The sequence below is a fragment of the Microcaecilia unicolor genome, chromosome 5, assembly GCF_901765095.1.
Source record: "Microcaecilia unicolor chromosome 5, aMicUni1.1, whole genome shotgun sequence".
NCBI lineage: Eukaryota > Metazoa > Chordata > Amphibia > Gymnophiona > Siphonopidae > Microcaecilia > Microcaecilia unicolor.
In genome coordinates, this window is record NC_044035.1 from 24,148,949 (window position 1) to 24,165,976 (window position 17,028).

Below are 17,028 nucleotides of genomic sequence, written 5' to 3' on the forward strand. Positions count from 1 at the left end.
CAGAGGGGGGTTGGCGATTTTGGAGGGGGGGGGCGACGTGCACATAGGGACGTCTATGCACACTCCCGCTTTTCTTCAACACGCGTCTCTCACTGGGATTGTAACCCCCTGCTGACGTCAGGCAAGCAGAGTTCTACTGCTGGCTAGTGACGTCAGCAGGTGGTTACAATCCCAAGTAGACACTTTCGAACGTTCACAAAGCAAATTATTAGATTAGATTATTATTATTATAACAATTATTTACGGCGAGGCACCGGGATACATGACAGACCTCATTGACCTGCCAATCAGAAACACCACAAAACCAGCACGATCATACCTAAACCTCCACTACCCAAGCAACAAAGGCCTCCAATACAAATCCATTTATGCATCCAGCTTTTCCTACTTGAGCGCACAACTGTGGAAGGCACTACCAAAATCAATAAAAACTACGCTCGACCACCTGAATTTCCGGAAAGCACTAAAAACAGATCTGTTCAGGAGGGCATATCCCACAGACCCCAACATAAAAAATCCTGGACACTTGCAACACAACGTAACCAAAGACCGTATTGGACATATCCTAACTCTTCCTCTCCCTCTCTAAGTTCTCCCCAGTTGTCTCTAGCATACATGTACCTCATTCTACCATAAAATCACCTTGTAATTGTTCAAACCTTGTATTTGTTCATACCGGAATTGGTTAACACCATTTATGGTACTGTGTAAGCCACATTGAGCCTGCAAAAAGGTGGGAAAATGTGGGATACAAATGTAACAAATAAAAATAAAATATATTTAGCAGATGACAGCGGATAAAGACCTGCATAGTCCATTCAGTGTGCCCAACAAGATAGCATATGCATACTTGATCTTGAGCTGTCCTTGCCATTTTCACAGCACAGACAGCCAGATGATCAAAAGCCCTGCGCTGTTTTAAATAGCGCTCTAAAGTTAGCGTTGGGACAGTGCGGGGCTATACTGCCCCTATAATCAGAGCTAACAGCATGCAAATTTAAGCATGATATTAGCTCTGATCATAGGGGTAAGTGCGGGAGGATGAAACATTCCAAGGGAGTACCCCTCCACATACCAATCAGTAAGGTTCCAGCAACCATGACCCCTCCAAGCCCCCCCCCCCGGACACCAACACGGGGACTGGAGGTCCAGTGGACCTCTAGCCCCCTAACACCCCCCCTCCAACAGAAGAGAAGGCCGGTGACCTCCAGCCCTCTCTACTGTTGGAGGGTGGTGTTAGGGGGGGGGGCAGGGGGAGGTTGCAGTCACTGAGGCCTTACCAATTGGGGTGTGGAGGTCCACTGGACTCCCGGCTGACACAGCGCAGGCGAAGAGCTGCATCTTGCTGCCCGGCTGTTGCCCTTTTTCCCCTCCTGCCCTAATGCCAGCTGCAAGCGTAGCATAGGGTTTTGACCAGTAGAGCACCGTTGTTCAGCACGCTCTACCTTTAATCATAGGGGTGCCGGAACGAAAGAGTGCACCAGTATACACGAGCATGGATTAGCATGCTACTTGCGTTGATCAGCTGCGCCCTCTTTCGTTCTGGCGCTCCGGGCGGCCGATCATGATGTGCAGGTAAATGCAGTTGCTAGTCCGGTGCTAATGGCCTCTAGCGCCCGCATTTAGCTCTGATCATCTGTTACGTAAGCCTCATTGAACCTGAGCTTTCTTGAGAAAATGCGGGATAGAAATGTCATAATAAATAAATAAATAAAGCTACTGGTAATGCTGTTGAAGAACGCGGCAGTCCAAACATATCTATCTACTACTACTACTTAACATTTCTAAAGCGCTACCAGGGTTACGCAGCGCTGTACAATTTAACACAGAGGACAGTCCCTGCTCAAAGGAGCTTACAATCTAAAGGACGAAATGTCAAGTTGGGGCAGTCTAGATTTCCTGGATAGAGGTACAATGGTTAGGTGCCGGAAGCGACATTGAAGAGGTGGGCTTTGAGCAAGGATTTGAAGATGAGCAGGGAGGGGGCTTGGCGTATGGGCTCAGGGAGTTTATTCCAAGCATAGGGTGAGGCGAGGCAGAAAGGGCGGAGCCTGGAGTTGGCAGTGGTGGAGAAGGGTACTGAGAGGAGGGATTTGTCCTGTAAGCGGAGGTTACGGGTAGGAACGTAAGGGGAGATGAGGGTAGAGAGGTAATGAGGGGATGTATGTTCTTATGTCCAATTTTTCAAGGTCTTTATGAGGTCAGTCTATGATTCCAAAAGCGTACAAGAGTTCAGCGGGTAAGAACATAAGAATAGCCATACTGGGCCAGACTGATGGTCCATGGAGCCCAGAATCCTGCTTCCAACAGTGGCCAATCCACATCACAAGTATCTGGCAGAAATCTCAAGAGCTGCAAGATTCTGTGCTACCAACCTTAGGGATAAAGGGGCTTTCCCTGCAGCCTGATACCAGGAACCCTGAAAGGCAGACAAGATTAAATCACTACGGCACATTAGTGAGCAAAGTGTTACTGGAGGTGAAACATGCAGACGAATGGATTTAGGCTTCTCCCCTTGGATCCTGACCAGGTAGATATCAGTCACTTAAAAGGCTGCATCTGTCTTTCTGCTTCAGTAGCACCAGCAGCATTTGCTGCTCCAATGACAAACTGCATATTTTTCCCATGAGAGACAACAGAAATGTTTTGCTGTTAGTGAAGGCAAAGTAGATTAGGTGCCATGAGCGTAATAAAGCTGACAGCACTGTTGTCACGTGTTCCCATGCTGGCTCTCTGATACTTCTAGCATAAGTGTGAGTCTCAGTTCTGTGTCTGTGTCTGAGAGCATTTTCCATCTCACAGATAGGCTGCAGAGAATACCTTCTCCTGCTTTAGACTTAGCCTGGCCTCAGAATGACATCCTATAGTATATCTCCTATCAAACTGAGCTCTCTTTTTCATCAAGCACTGCCATTTCCTCCCCTCACCCTCCCCACTGACAGTTTGAACTTCGTGGGTGTGGCTTGGATCTCTTTCAGGGAGAGAAAACTAACAACTTATAGCAGCAGCAGTGTTGCCAGGTGGGCGGTTTTACCGCCCAATTGGGCGGTTTTCCGCGACCCGCCGCGGGAAATTTTTGCCCGCGGCGGGTTGCGGTTTTTTGGGCTGTTTTTGGGCTTCAGGGCGGTTTTTTCGGCCGCGGGGGGGCGGGGTTAGTGACGTTTTTTTGGGCGGGGTTAGTGACGTTTTGGGCGGGGTTAGTGACGTGGGAGGCGGGGCCGGTGACGTGGGAGGCGGGGCCGATGACGGGGAGGCGGGGCCGGTGACGTGGGAGGCGGGGCCGATGACGGGGAGGCGGGGCCGGTGACGGCGGGGGCTGGGTTGATGACGGCGGGGGCGGGGTGATGACGCGGGGGTGGGGGTGTTAGGGGCGGGGTTTGTGTTTGGGCGGGTTTTGGGCTGGTTTTGGGGCTGGATTGGGCTGGCAAAAAATTTTCCACCTGGCAACCCTGAGCAGCAGCTTCAGAGAGCATTTTCCATCTCACAGATAGGCTGCAGAGAATACCTTCTCCTGCTTTAGACTTAGCCTGGCCTCAGAATGACATCCTATAGTATATCTCCTATCAAACTGAGCTCTCTTTTTCATCAAGCACTGCCATTTCCTCCCCTCACCCTCCCCACTGACAGTTTGAACTTCATGGGTGTGGCTTGGATCTCTTTCAGGGAGAGAAAACTAACAACTTATAGCAGCAGCTTCAGAGAGCATTTTCCATCTCACAGATAGGCTGCAGAGAATACCTTCTCCTGCTTTAGACTTAGCCTGGCCTCAGAATGACATCCTATAGTATATCTCCTATCAAACTGAGCTCTCTTTTTCATCAAGCACTGCCATTTCCTCCCCTCACCCTCCCCACTGACAGTTTGAACTTCGTGGGTGTGGCTTGGATCTCTTTCAGGGAGAGAAAACTAACAACTTATAGCAGCAGCTTCAGAGAGCATTTTCCATCTCACAGATAGGCTGCAGAGAATACCTTCTCCTGCTTTAGACTTAGCCTGGCCTCAGAATGACATCCTATAGTATATCTCCTATCAAACTGAGCTCTCTTTTTCATCAAGCACTGCCATTTCCTCCCCTCACCCTCCCCACTGACAGTTTGAACTTCGTGGGTGTGGCTTGGATCTCTTTCAGGGAGAGAAAACTAACAACTTATAGCAGCAGCTTCAGAGAGCATTTTCCATCTCACAGATAGGCTGCAGAGAATACCTTCTCCTGCTTTAGACTTAGCCTGGCCTCAGAATGACATCCTATAGTATATCTCCTATCACCTTCTCCCACTACTCCAACCAGAGTTACACCTAATCACACTGACCACCCTTCAACATCTTCTGTCCTTCTGTGACTGTTCTCTTGTGCTTGACTGCTTAAATATTTTAAATTTAAATGCTTTACTTTTTGTCTATTAGATTGTAAGCTCTTTGAGCAGGGACTGTCTTTCTTCTGTGTTTGTACAGCGCTGCGTACACTTTGTAGCGCTCTAGAAATGTTAAATAGTAGTAGTAGTAGTGTATGACGGTCAACATACATATGTACATAAATACATAAGTGTTGCCATACTGGGACAGACCGAAGGTCCATCAAGCCCAGCTTCCTGTTTCCAACAGTGGCCAATCCAGGTTACAAGTACCTGGCAAGATCCCAGAACAGTACGATATACTTTATGCTGCTTATCCTAGAAATAAACAGTGGATTTTCCTCAAGTCATTCTTAATAATGGCTTACGGACTTTTCTTTTAGGAAGCTAGCCAAACCTTTTTTAAACCCCGCTAAGCTAACTGCTTTTACCACATTCTCTGGCAACAAATTCCAAAGTTTAATTATATGTTGTGTGAAGAAATATTTTATCTGATTTGTTTTAAATTTACTACTTTGTAGCTTCAATGTGTGCCCCCCTAATCCTAGTATTTTTGAAAAGAGTAAACAAGTGATCCACATCTATCCATTCCATTCATTATTTTATAGACCTCTATCATACCTCCCCTCAGCCATCTTTTCTCCAAGCTGAAGAGCCCTAGCTGCTTCAGCCTTTCCTCATTGGAAAGTCGTCCCATCCCCTTTATCATTTTCGTCACCCTTCCACTATATCTTTTTGAGATGCAGTGACCAGTACTGCACACAGTATCCGAAGTGCGGTTGCACCATTGAGCGATACAAAGGCACTATAATGTCCTCGCTTTTGCTTTCCATTCCTTTCTCAATAATACCCGTTTGCTCTTAGCCACCGCTGTTAGTTGCCTGCATCTCACAGGTTCATCCCTAGATAGGATATGTAAACCAAAAACATCCTTGAGCCTTGTAGGGGTGGGGGGAGTACAAATCTTTTTCAGGAGATCTTTATATATGCATTTCCGTCAATCTACGTTTCTAGTACTATATGAAAGAAGTGTAAAACTGTCCTGCAAAGTTTTATTTATTTATTTATTTAACACATTTATATCCCACATTTTCCCGCTTAGATGCAGGCTCAATGTGGCTTACACAATACCGGAGAGGCAGGTTCCGGTTCGATAAAATACAAATTCACAATATATTGATCAACTTGAAAGAAACATAAGTATAGAACAACAATGAAATAAAGAGAGGGTGGTGATAGAAGTCCAATACGGTCCATAGTTTTTCCATGTCGCAAGAAGTAGAAAGTTAATTTGGGTCAGGGGGATAGGCCTTCTTAAACAGGTTGGCTTTCAGTAATTTCCTGAAGTTGAGGTGGAAGTTCTTGATGGATACTGGGACCATAACTGTACAAAACAGTTTGCAGAATCACTGTCTAATTTCATAGTGTTAAATGTATTTCTGGGCTCCATGCTATAAGCATAAAGTTGTCCCAGGGAAAACAGGTCTCTGCACTGGTCATGATACTTTGGTTAGACCAACATAAAGATTATACAAAGATGGTTTTCGGACGACATGATTTGTAGATTGCAGGGCACTCTACACAGTCTTTCAGTGGGGTAAAGCTTGTGTATGACTTGAGAATGAAGAACGGTGTTCTATACAACTACTACTACTACTTAACATTTCTAGAGCTCTACTAGGGTTACACAAGAAGGTGCCTGAGCTTTCTGAAGACATAAGACCCAAGAAGGTGCCTGAGCTTTCTGAAGACATAAGCGCATAAGGGTTAGCTCTTAGAAAATCTAAAGCCTACTTTTATGCCATATCAATGTAGTCATACCTAGGGGCAAAGAATTGGTATAGGGTGGGTAAGATAGTCACTGATGCATGAGCCTTATAAAATACCTGCATATACGCTAATCTCTACCATCACGTACAGGTACAAAAGTACTCCTAAATTGGAGCATGTATAACGTTTTGTGGGAACTTTCAAATAGTCTGTTTTACAAAGGCATATAGAGTAGCTGCTTATGTAGAGTGGAAGAGTAGCCTAGTGGTTAGTGCAGTGGACTTTGATCCTGGGCAACTGAGTTTGATTCCCACTGCAGCACCTTGTGACTCTGGGCAAGTCATTCAACCCTCCATTGCCCCTGATACAAAATAAGTACCTGAATATATGTAAACCGCTTTGAATGTAGTTGCAAAAACCTCAGAAAGGTGGTATATCATTTCCCTTTCCCCATTTGAGATTTTACATGGAATGTTGCTGTTGCTACTATTTGAGATTCTGGAATGTTGCTGCTATTTGAGATTCTGTTGCTACTATTTCAGATTCTACATGGAACGTTGCTACTATTGAGATTCTGTTGCTACTATTTGAGATTCTACATGGAATGTTAATGTTGCTATTCCACTAGCATCATTCCATGTAGAAGCCTGCCCTTGCAGATCAGCAACGCGGCCGCGCAGGCTTCTGTTTCTGTGAGTCTGACGTCCTCCACGTGCAGGACGTCAGACTCACAGAAACAGAAGCCTGCGCGGCTGCATTGCTGCTCTGCAAGGGCAGGCTTCTACATGGAATGTTGTTAGTGGAGGAGTAGCCTAGTGGTTAGTGCAGTTGAACATGGATTGTTGCTACTATTTGAGATTCTACATGGAATGTTGCTAGTGGAGGAGCAGCCTAGTGGTTAGTGCAGTGGACTTTGCTCCTGGGGAACTGAGTTCAATTCCCACTGCAGTTCCTTGTGACTCTGGGCAAATCACTTAACCCTCCATTGCCCCTGATACAAAATAAGTACCTGAATATACTGTATGTAAACCACTTTGGATGTAGTTGCAAAAACCTCAGAAAGGCAGTATATCAAGTCCCATTTCCCTTCCTTTATGTTGCCTTTGTAAAACAGGTCTATATGCCTTCTCTGCCTAGGTGCCCTGTTATAAACTTAACCTCCCTGTTGAAAGATGGTGCTTGATTTCTTTTCTACTAAGATAAAACCTCATGCTGCCTCAGACCCTGTAAGTTGCCAGATTCAAGATACTCCCAGGGCCATCCTAAGGGCTGTACAGGTGGTACAACCGCACAGGGCGTAAAGAAGATGGGGGTGTAAAAATTGCTCCCCATATACTGTCTCACCTGCAGTGGCCACAGTGCAGTAGATGGAGAACCAGGGGATGTGAATCTGGCTTGGGATGCTCCAGGATACTCCTTTCACTCTTTCTTTAGCAGTGATTCCATTCACTTCCTCTGCACAGGGGTCAAACTGAGCAGCCTACCAGCCTCCTACTCACTCATACTTTGCTGAAAAGAGATGGCATCTGCCCATCCCCGGTCCTCTGGAACCCTTCCTGTCTCCAAAGAATGACTGGACAGAATTAACATGTCAGCCTCCAGCACCTCTCTGAATTTCCCCTGTATCCTACAGCCTTGGTCATCACTTCCGGTTCTTGAGAGCCACCAAAAGGTCAGGTTTTCAGGATACCCCTACTGAATATGCAAGATAGCGATTTGCCTAAAGTGAAGGCAGTAGGTATGTAAATCTCCTTCATGCATATTCATTAGGCATTTCCTGAAAACCTGACCTGTTGGCGGGCCTCAAGGACTGGGAGTGAAAAAGGTCCTGGGGTGTATCCCATCGGGCCCTATTATTTTATCTAATTTTCAAACACACCTGATTTTTAAACACAAAGTCCCAGCGTATGCTGCATTTGAATTATGAACATTAAAAAAAAGTCATGCGGAGGCAGAACAAGGTCCATCAACCCCTTCATCTTTTTTCAATGGTAATGGCCTGTTCACGATATGCTTACTCTATACATACATGTTCATGACACACTTGGAGAGACGCCAAGGGTAGCCCATCCCAAATCTGAAGATTTACCACTGCTATTCTGGAGATTGAAGGCCAATGAGTGAGATTTTTCTTGCGGGCTCCAGCCATGTCTAAAACCAGTTCTGGCAGATGCACATTCCAAAAACTGACATATCGTAATCAATAAATAGAAAATAAAATTAATTTTTTTCTACCTTTGTCGTCTGGCCATTATTTTTCTAAAGGTGTTGGTCCCATTCTCTAGTTTCTGCTTTCCTCTGTCTTCTCTTAACTATCTCACCAGAGTCTCCTTGTCCATCTGATACTTCTTTTCTCTCCATGTTCATCATCCATCTTTTTTCTGCATCCCATCTATCCTACTCAGCATCACCCCTGTATCCTTGTCCCTATTTTCCCGCCATGTTGAGCATCTCCCATCTTTGTGTTCCTATTCTTGCCTTATCCAACATAACTCTTCTGTGTCCCTATGCCCCACTACATGCCAGCATCTCTTGCTCTCTCTTCCTTCCCTCCTGTTCCCCCTCCCCCAAGCCAGCATGTTTCCCTCTCTCTTTTCTCCCTCTGTCTCCCCTCCTAGGGGTCCAGCAAGTGCTCCTCTCTCTTTCCTTGCTCCTGTCTCCACTTTGCTGGTCTAGCACCTTTCCCTCTTTATTCTTTCCCCACAGATCCTGGTATCTCTTCCTCCCCTGCACCACCACCTTGGCATCTCTTCTTCTTCCCCCCTATCATCTTGGCATTTCTTCTTCTCTCCCCCCCCCCCCCCCCCCCCCCCCCCCCCCAGAATCCAAGAACGAATAGTGGGGAGATGAACAGAACAAAGGGAAGGGACTTGGAGTAGCCTAATGGTTAGTGCAGTGAGCTTTCATCCTGGCAACCTGGGTTCAATTCCCACTATAGCTCCTTGTGACCTTGGGCAAGTAACTTAACCTTTCATTGCCCCAGGTAGAAAAAAAAACTTAGATTGTGAGCCCTCTAGGGACAGAGAAAGTACCTACATATAATGTGTATAGCACTGTGTACATCCAGTAGTGCTATAGAAAGGATTAGTAGTAGCAGGACTCGCAGCAGGTGATTTTGTGAAGAGCAGAGCGCCCTAGGTGGTCAATAGGTAATCAAGAGTTGTGAAAGATAAGGGAGCTGGCCTGACTGGAGAATTTTATAGATTAGGAGAAAGAACTTGTATAAGATTCTGATTGGGTCAGGCAGCCAGTGTTCGTCCCTTAGTATCACTTTGTCTAATGACCGAAACAAAATTAAGGGTGTCTTTTACTAAGGCGCGCTCACGTTTTTAGGGCGCGCTAAACGTTAGAGACGCCAATGCATTCCTATAGGCATCTCTAATGTTTAGAGCGCCCACAATTTAGCGCGTGCTAAAAATGTGAGCGCGCCTTAGTAAAAGGGGGTCTAAATGTTATACTAAACTTATACAACATTGCAATTTGTTTTTGTTTCAAAAACTAGCCCAGCAATAATTATCCCGATTATCACCTTACTGCATAAATCAAGCAAGAAAAAACAGAAGCAGCCGCCGAACAGCCTAACGAACGAGAGAAAGGAGCACTGTGCACATTCTGGAGAGCAGGTCCTCCTTACCTGAAGGTTTTTATAATGAACTGTACTTCGACAGTGTGTTGTCTTTGCCGTCTCCTCGCTCGTGTAGAAAAGACCACAGAGTTTGCAGAAAAACCCAGTTCTGGGCACTACAAATTCCACACCTGATACAAAAAAACAAAACAAAACAAAAAAGTTAAATGCCTGGTATTTCCTACTAGCAATTTACATAGTAACATAGTAGATGACGGCAGAAAAAGACCTGCACGGTCCATCCAGTCTGCCCAACAAGACAAAACTCATATGTGCTACTTTTTGTGTATACCTTACCTTGATTTGTACCTGTCCTTTTCAAGGCACAGACCATATAAGTCTGCCCAGCACTGTCCCTGCTTCCCAACCACCAGCCCCGCCTCCCACCACTAGCTCTGGCACAGACCGTATAAGTCTGCCCAGCACTATCCCCGCCTCCCAACCACCAGCCCCGCCTCCCACCACTGGCTCTGGCACAGACCGTATAAGTCTGCCCAGCACTATCCCCGCCTCCCAACCACCAGCCCCGCCTCCCACCACCGGCTCTGGCACAGACCGTATAAGTCTGCCCAGCACTGTCCCCGCCTCCCAACCACCAGCCCCGCCTCCCACCACTAGCTCTGGCACAGACCGTATAAGTCTGCCCAGCACTATCCCCGCCTCCCAACCACCAGCCCCGTCTCCCACCACTGGCTCTGGCACAGACTGTATAAGTCTGCCCAGCACTATCCCCGCCTCCCAACCACCAGCCCCGCCTCCCACCACCGGCTCTGGCACAGACCGTATAAGTCATTTCATTGCATAATTTCATTTGCTTTGTCATGTGCGTTTTCATCTTCACACTGTAGGGAAGTTCAGATGTCGTTTTTAACATAAAATTGTTGCGACTGTGCTTGAACAAGGGACCACTCGTACCTCGGCCCACTAGACTACCAGGAATCACCTCTGGGTAAGTCCCAGGAGTGGTAAGAGAGCCCAGGGTGGTGATGCAAGGGATTAGGGGATCAGAATGGAGGGGGGTATGAGGAGGAGGTTGGACTGAAGAGGGATGAATTGGGGAGATGGGAATGGGGGGGGGGGGGGGCTATGGGGGAGATCAGAACCTGAGAGATTTACAGGGGGGAGACTGAAACCTGGGGAGGGGGTAAGAGGAGAGATCAGAACTGTGGGGGGGGGGGAGGGGGCAGTTAGGGGATCAACATATATGCCGGCGGCTAGCTCCTGGCAGTCATGCCCAGATATTCTATGCCAGAGCTCAGACACGGCCCATTATTTGATTTATTCATTTTCTATACTACACTATCCGCAGTTCTAGGTGGTTTACAACTTAACATTCATAAATTAAAACTGATAAACCGAAGACATGTTACAGTAGACATTAAATAACGAAAAAATGTATATATATAATTTAAAACACCCAGAGTTGTAAACTCATTTATTTATGTAGATTTTGCTCACACCTTTTTCAGTAGTAGCTCAAGGTGAGTTACATTCAGGTACTCTGGATATTTCTCTAAGCTTGTACCTGAGGCAATGGAGGGTTAACTGACTTGCCCAAGATCACAAGGAGCAGCAGTGGGATTTGAACCAACCACCTCTGGATTTCAAGAGCGGTGCTCTTACCACTAGGCCACTCCTAAGCATTGGCAATGATTCTTGGAAAAGATTTACTCCTTTTAATTGAAACTACTACTACTACTTAGCATTTCTATAGCGCTGCCAGGGTTACGCAGCGCTGTACAAGTTTAAACACGGGGATGGACAGTCCCTGCTCAAGAGAGCTTACAATCTAACGGTAACAGACTACGTAGTCAGTGTAGGTAACAGGAATGGGGAAGGTGGTTAGGCGCCAAAAGCAAGGGAGAAGAGATGGGCCTTGAATAAGGACTTGAAGATGAGCAGGGAGGGCGCATGGCGTATGGGCTCAGGAAGTCTGTTCCAGGCATAAGGTGATGCGAGGCAGAAGGGGCGGAGTCTGGAGTTAGCGGTGGTGGAGAAGGGTACAAATAGGAGTGATTTGTCCTGAGAGCAGAGGTTACGGGTGGGAACATACGGGGAGAGGAGGGTAGAGAGGTAATGGGGGGCAGCAGATTGAGTGCACTTGAAGGTCAATAGGAGAAGCTTGAACTGTATACGGTAGCGGATCGGGAGCCAGTGAAGCGACTTGAGGAGTTTCCAAAACTGCAGGTAGTTACTACAACTACTTATGGTAGTTCTTTATATTATGCAAATTTTCCGGAAGCGCATCCCACAATTGGGCCCCCTCAATGTAAAACATCTTAGATCTATAATCTTCTAATCGAATACATCTAAATGATGGAACATTCAATAAAAATATTTCCGGTGTCCGTAATGCAAAGGGTGCGCTGTAAACTCTTAAGCTCATTGCCAGTGTCAAGGGGACTTCGTTATTCAATGCTTTAAAAATACGGGTTAATATCCATGTCTAATTAGCCAACAGCAGTCAGCACTTAAAGAAACACTGACCACAGCAGGCTGAATATTGACCAGTAAGATGTTAAGGATAACCAGAAGCTGAAAAAAATGCACCAGGCTGACTTTATATTGGTTTATTTGATTAATTGTCTTTTCTTCCAATGACCTTGACCCTTCTTTCTATGTGCTCAAATGGACTAATGCAGCAAGCATAATACTTTTCTTATTTAATATCACCAAAGAGTGTAGAATTTGTAAATCGAAAGAGTCTTCACTGAATTAAATGTTTCAGTATGGATCATTCATTTGTTCCTCCTCTTGGTTTGCATGGACATGCCTTGAAATAATGTGGTGATAATTAGGAGTAAGCCAGTCTGGAGACACCTGTCCTTCCTTTACTCATGTACGCCTTTAAGACTGAAAGAATTAAGGACTGGGGCAGATGATCAAAACCCTGAGCTGTTCCAAACAGCGCTGTAAAATTAGTGCCGGAACAGTGCGGGGAAATAAAGCCCAATGATCAGAGCTAATATCATGCAAATTTAGGCAGGCTGATCATTGGGGTACTTCTGAGGGAGGACTGTGCCTAGGCATGTGCCCAAGGCACAATCCTCCTGCAGGTCCGAGCTGTCAAAAAAAGAAAGCCCGGACTTGTCAGAGTAATACAAGGGGCTGGAGGTCTGGTGGACCTCCAGACCCCCCTACCCATCCCCACACACAGGGGGCTGCGGGTTCGGTGGACCTCCAGCCCCGAGCTCCCCTTGTGTAAAACAGTTTCCATGGTGGCCCAGTGGACACCACCCCCCCACCAACCCTTGTGGCCTAGTGCCCCCCCCCAAGCCCCCTGTACCTTTGTGAAGTAGGAGAAAGGAGTAGCACTCCCTCCTCCTGTGAGTGCTGCCCAGTGCATCCTGGAGTTTCTTCATTATATGGTATTGAAACCCTGCCCAGCACATCCCAGGATGCACAGGGCAGGGCAGAGTGTTGCCATTTTGAAGGTGGCGCTCACAGAAGGTGTGTTAGGAGTTATGGACCTAGAAAGGGATCTGGGAGTCATCGTGGATAAGACGTTAAAACCTTCTGCTCAGTGTGCTGCGGCGGCTAAGAAAGCGTACAGAATGTTGAGTATTATTAGGAAAGGGATGGAAAACAAACACGAGGATGTTATAATGCCGTTGTATCGCTCCATGGTGCAACTGCACCTCGAGTACTGTGTCCAATTCTGGTCACCGCATCTCAAAAAAGATATGAAGGAATCAGAAAAGGTGCAGAGAAGGGCGATGAAAATGATAAAAGGGATGGAACGACTTCCCTATGAGGAAAGGCTGAGAAGGTTAGGGCTCTTCAGCTTGGAGAAAAGGTGGCTGAGGGGTGATATGATAGAAGTCTATAAGATAATGAGCGGAGTAGAGCGGACAGATGTGAAGCGTTTGTTTACACTTTCAAACAACAAAACCAGGGGACACAAGATGAAGCTAGAATATGATAGAATTAAAACAAACAGGAGAAAGTTTTTCTTTACTCAGCGTGTAGTTGGACTCTGGAACTCGTTGCCGGAGAATGTAGTGACAGCAGCTGGCCTTACGGAATCTAAAGGGGATTTGGACAGATTCCTGAGGGAAAAGTCTATTGAACATTATTTTTTTTTTTTGGGGGGGGGGGGGGGATGCCGGGTTCTTGAAGCCTGGATTGGCTGCTGTCGGAGACAGGATGCTGGGCTTGATGGACCCTTGGTCTTTTCCCAGTATGGCGGTACTTATGAACTTATGTACTACTTTGGGGGGCACTAGGCCACCACGTGGGTGGGGGTGGTGCCCACTGGGCCACCAGGGAAACTGTTTTGAACGGGGGGGGGGGGGAGGCTGGGGGTAAGGAGCCTGTAAGCAAGCAAATGCATGCTGAACAGGGCTCCTCATTCCTCCTCAAAGCCTAACACCAGCTCCAAACTGGTGTAGGATTTGCCACAAGAGTAGCGCCAATGTTTGCTGCGCTGCCCACTGAGTATTAGAGAAGAATACCTAATGCCCTGTTTAGCATGCATTTGCATGCTACTTGCGCTCAGAACCGGTGAACCCATTGTTACATGAGCTTGCTGGCTCTGATCATGGGGCGAAGGCAAATACGGGTGCTAGTCAGGCACTATTGGCCTTTGGCGCCCGTGTTTGCCTTTGATCATTGGCCCATGAGGGTCTGGAGTCACTTCAGCCTTAATTAGACCTTAAAGCAATTTTTTTGTAGGTGCTGGCAAATTTGCAATTAAGACTCCAAGCCTGTATACAGCTTCCATTCAAATATTACTTGGCGAACAGGGGTGAAAAAAAATGTAGCATGCTGATATTATAGTCATGTTCTATGTAGCAGATGGTAAATAGGAATCCTGCTGACATGGCATCACAAATTATTTTCATCTATCACCATATGAGCAATACCTCAATGAAAAAGAAAAGAGTGCTCTAATATCCAGACTCCTGCTATCTGCACTTTCTATGAGTACAGGCAGAAAATGCCTTAAGCATTAGGATAACCAGATGGTTCTAGGTCATTACGGACTTGTTGTTCTAATACCTCCAAGAAAAATAAGCTAAGTCCCTGGTGACAGGGTCATTTGCGAATGCCACCAATCAAGCAACACCTGCTTGTTATAATCAGGTTTCTAATACATCTGGTTCCAACTGATTGAGTTGTCTTATTCATAGAGTATGTTCTCCACAGGGATATTTGTACAGTAGGAACTCCGAAGAAAGAGCAGTCATATGTTAATGAGGCAGAACCACATGGGAGCAGGACCAGTGGAAGGACATTTGGTAACCTTAGCAAAACTTCAGCCTTGTGATTCACCTAAATTTATTTACTTATTTAGATTTTGCTCACACCCAGTGGCGTAGGAAGGGGGGGGGGGGGCGGGAGGGGCGGTCCGCCCCGGGTGCATGCCGCTGGGGGGTGTCGGCTCCACTGGTTCCCCGCTCCCTCTGCCCTGGAACAGGTTACTTCCTGTTCCGGGGCAGAGAGAGCAGGGAACCAGCGGAGCCGACGAAGCTCCCAGCGACGTACACTCGGGCGGACCGGCCCTCCCGCCCGCTCCCTTTCCTATGCGCGCGACTGGTAAGAATGCACTCCGGGGGGGATGCGCGCCGAGGTGGGGGGGGGGGTGCTGTGCGCAGCGGCGAACCGCCCCGGGTGGCAGCCGCCCTCGCTACGGCACTGCTCACACCTTTTTCAGAAGTAGCTCAAGGTGAGTTACATTCAGGTACTCTGGATATTTCTCTGTCCCAGGAGGGCTCACAATCTAAGTTTCATCGCATGCCCCCTTGTCCTAGTATTTTTGGAAAGCGTAAACAGACGCTTCATATCTACCCGTTCAACTCCACTCATTATTTTATAGACCTCTATCGTATCTCCCCTCAGCCACCTTTTCTCCAAGCTGAAGAGCCCTAGCCGCTTTAGCCTTTCCTCATAGGGAAGTCGTCCCATCCCCTTTATCATTTTCGTCACCCTTCTCTGCACCTTTTCTAATTCCACTATATCTTTTTTGAGATGTGGCGACCAGAATTGAACACAATATTCGAGGTGCGGTCACACCATGGAGCGATACAAAGGCATTATAATGTCCTCATTTTTGTTTTCCATTCCTTTCCTAATAACACCTAACATTCTATTTGCTTTCTTAGCCGCAGCAGCACACTGAGCAGAAGGTTTCAACGTATCATCAACGACGACAGCTAGATCCCTTTCTTGGTCGGTGACTCCTAATGTGGAACCTTGCATTATGTAGCTATAATTCGGGTTCCTCTTCCGCTAACAATGGTGACCATGTTCACACATCACTGTGACCTCATATGTAAACAAAATTTACCATAAATATGTGCACAAATTATGGGCCCCTTTTACAAAGCGGTGGTAAGCCCAAAACAGGGTTACCGCTCGCTAAAAAGGAAGTATAGCCGGGCTTCCGCAGCAGTCTGGTGGTACGTTCCACCCCTAGCACACAGTCATTCCTAGGTTAGCGTGGGAGCCTTTACTGCCACCTCAATGGGTGGTGGTAAGGATTTCCCCCCAAAATGGACGCTTGGCAAGTGCTTTACTTGCCACACGGCCATTTCCTGCAGAAAACCAAGACCTACTTTTTATCTGCTGCGATAAAAGGGGGCCTCAGCATGCATCAAAAACATGCGCCGAAGCAAGCTCAGGCCCCCTTTTGCCACAGCTTGGTAAAAGAGGCCCTACCCCACCGACCCAACATAAAAATACCTGGACACAATGTAACCAAAGACCGTAACGGACATTACCTGACTCTTCTTCCCCCTCTCCCTCCCTAAGTTCCCCCCAATTGTACCTACCATACATGTACCTCATTCTACCACAATATCACTTTGTATTCTTCTCCAGGCTGGAGGCTAGGGCTTTTCAGCTTGGAGAAGAGACAGCTGAGGGGAGACATGATAGAGGTATATAAAATAATGAGTGGAGTGGAACAGGTGGATGTGAAGCGTCTTTTCACGCTTTCCAAAAATACTAGGACTAGGGGGCATGCGATGAAACTACAGTGTAGTAAATTTAAAACAAAAAGGAGAAAAGTTTTCTTCACCCAACGCGTAATTAAACTCTGGAATTCGTTGCCGGAGAACGTAGTGAAGGCGGTTAGCTTGGCAGAGTTTAAAAAGGGGTTGGATGGGTTCCTAAAGGACAAGTCCATAGACCGCTACTAAATGGACTTGGGAAAAATCCACAATTTCAGGAATAACTTGTAAAAAATGTGTACGTTTGGGTAGCTTGCCAGGTGCCCTTGACCTGGATTGGCCGCTGTCGGGGACAGGATGCTGGGCTCGATGGACCTTTACTTGGCAT

General features: G+C 46.8%; 1 protein-coding gene across 1 annotated transcript in view; it reads right to left on the minus strand.

The window, feature by feature from the left end:
• The window catches only part of RBM20 (RNA binding motif protein 20), a 194,640-nt gene that overhangs the window by 7,361 nt on the left and 170,251 nt on the right, over positions 1 to 17,028 (minus strand). The window contains exon 13 of the mRNA XM_030202766.1: positions 9,757 to 9,878. Coding sequence (XP_030058626.1) covers positions 9,757 to 9,878 — 122 coding nt within the window. The remainder of the gene's footprint in view (positions 1 to 9,756; positions 9,879 to 17,028) is intronic.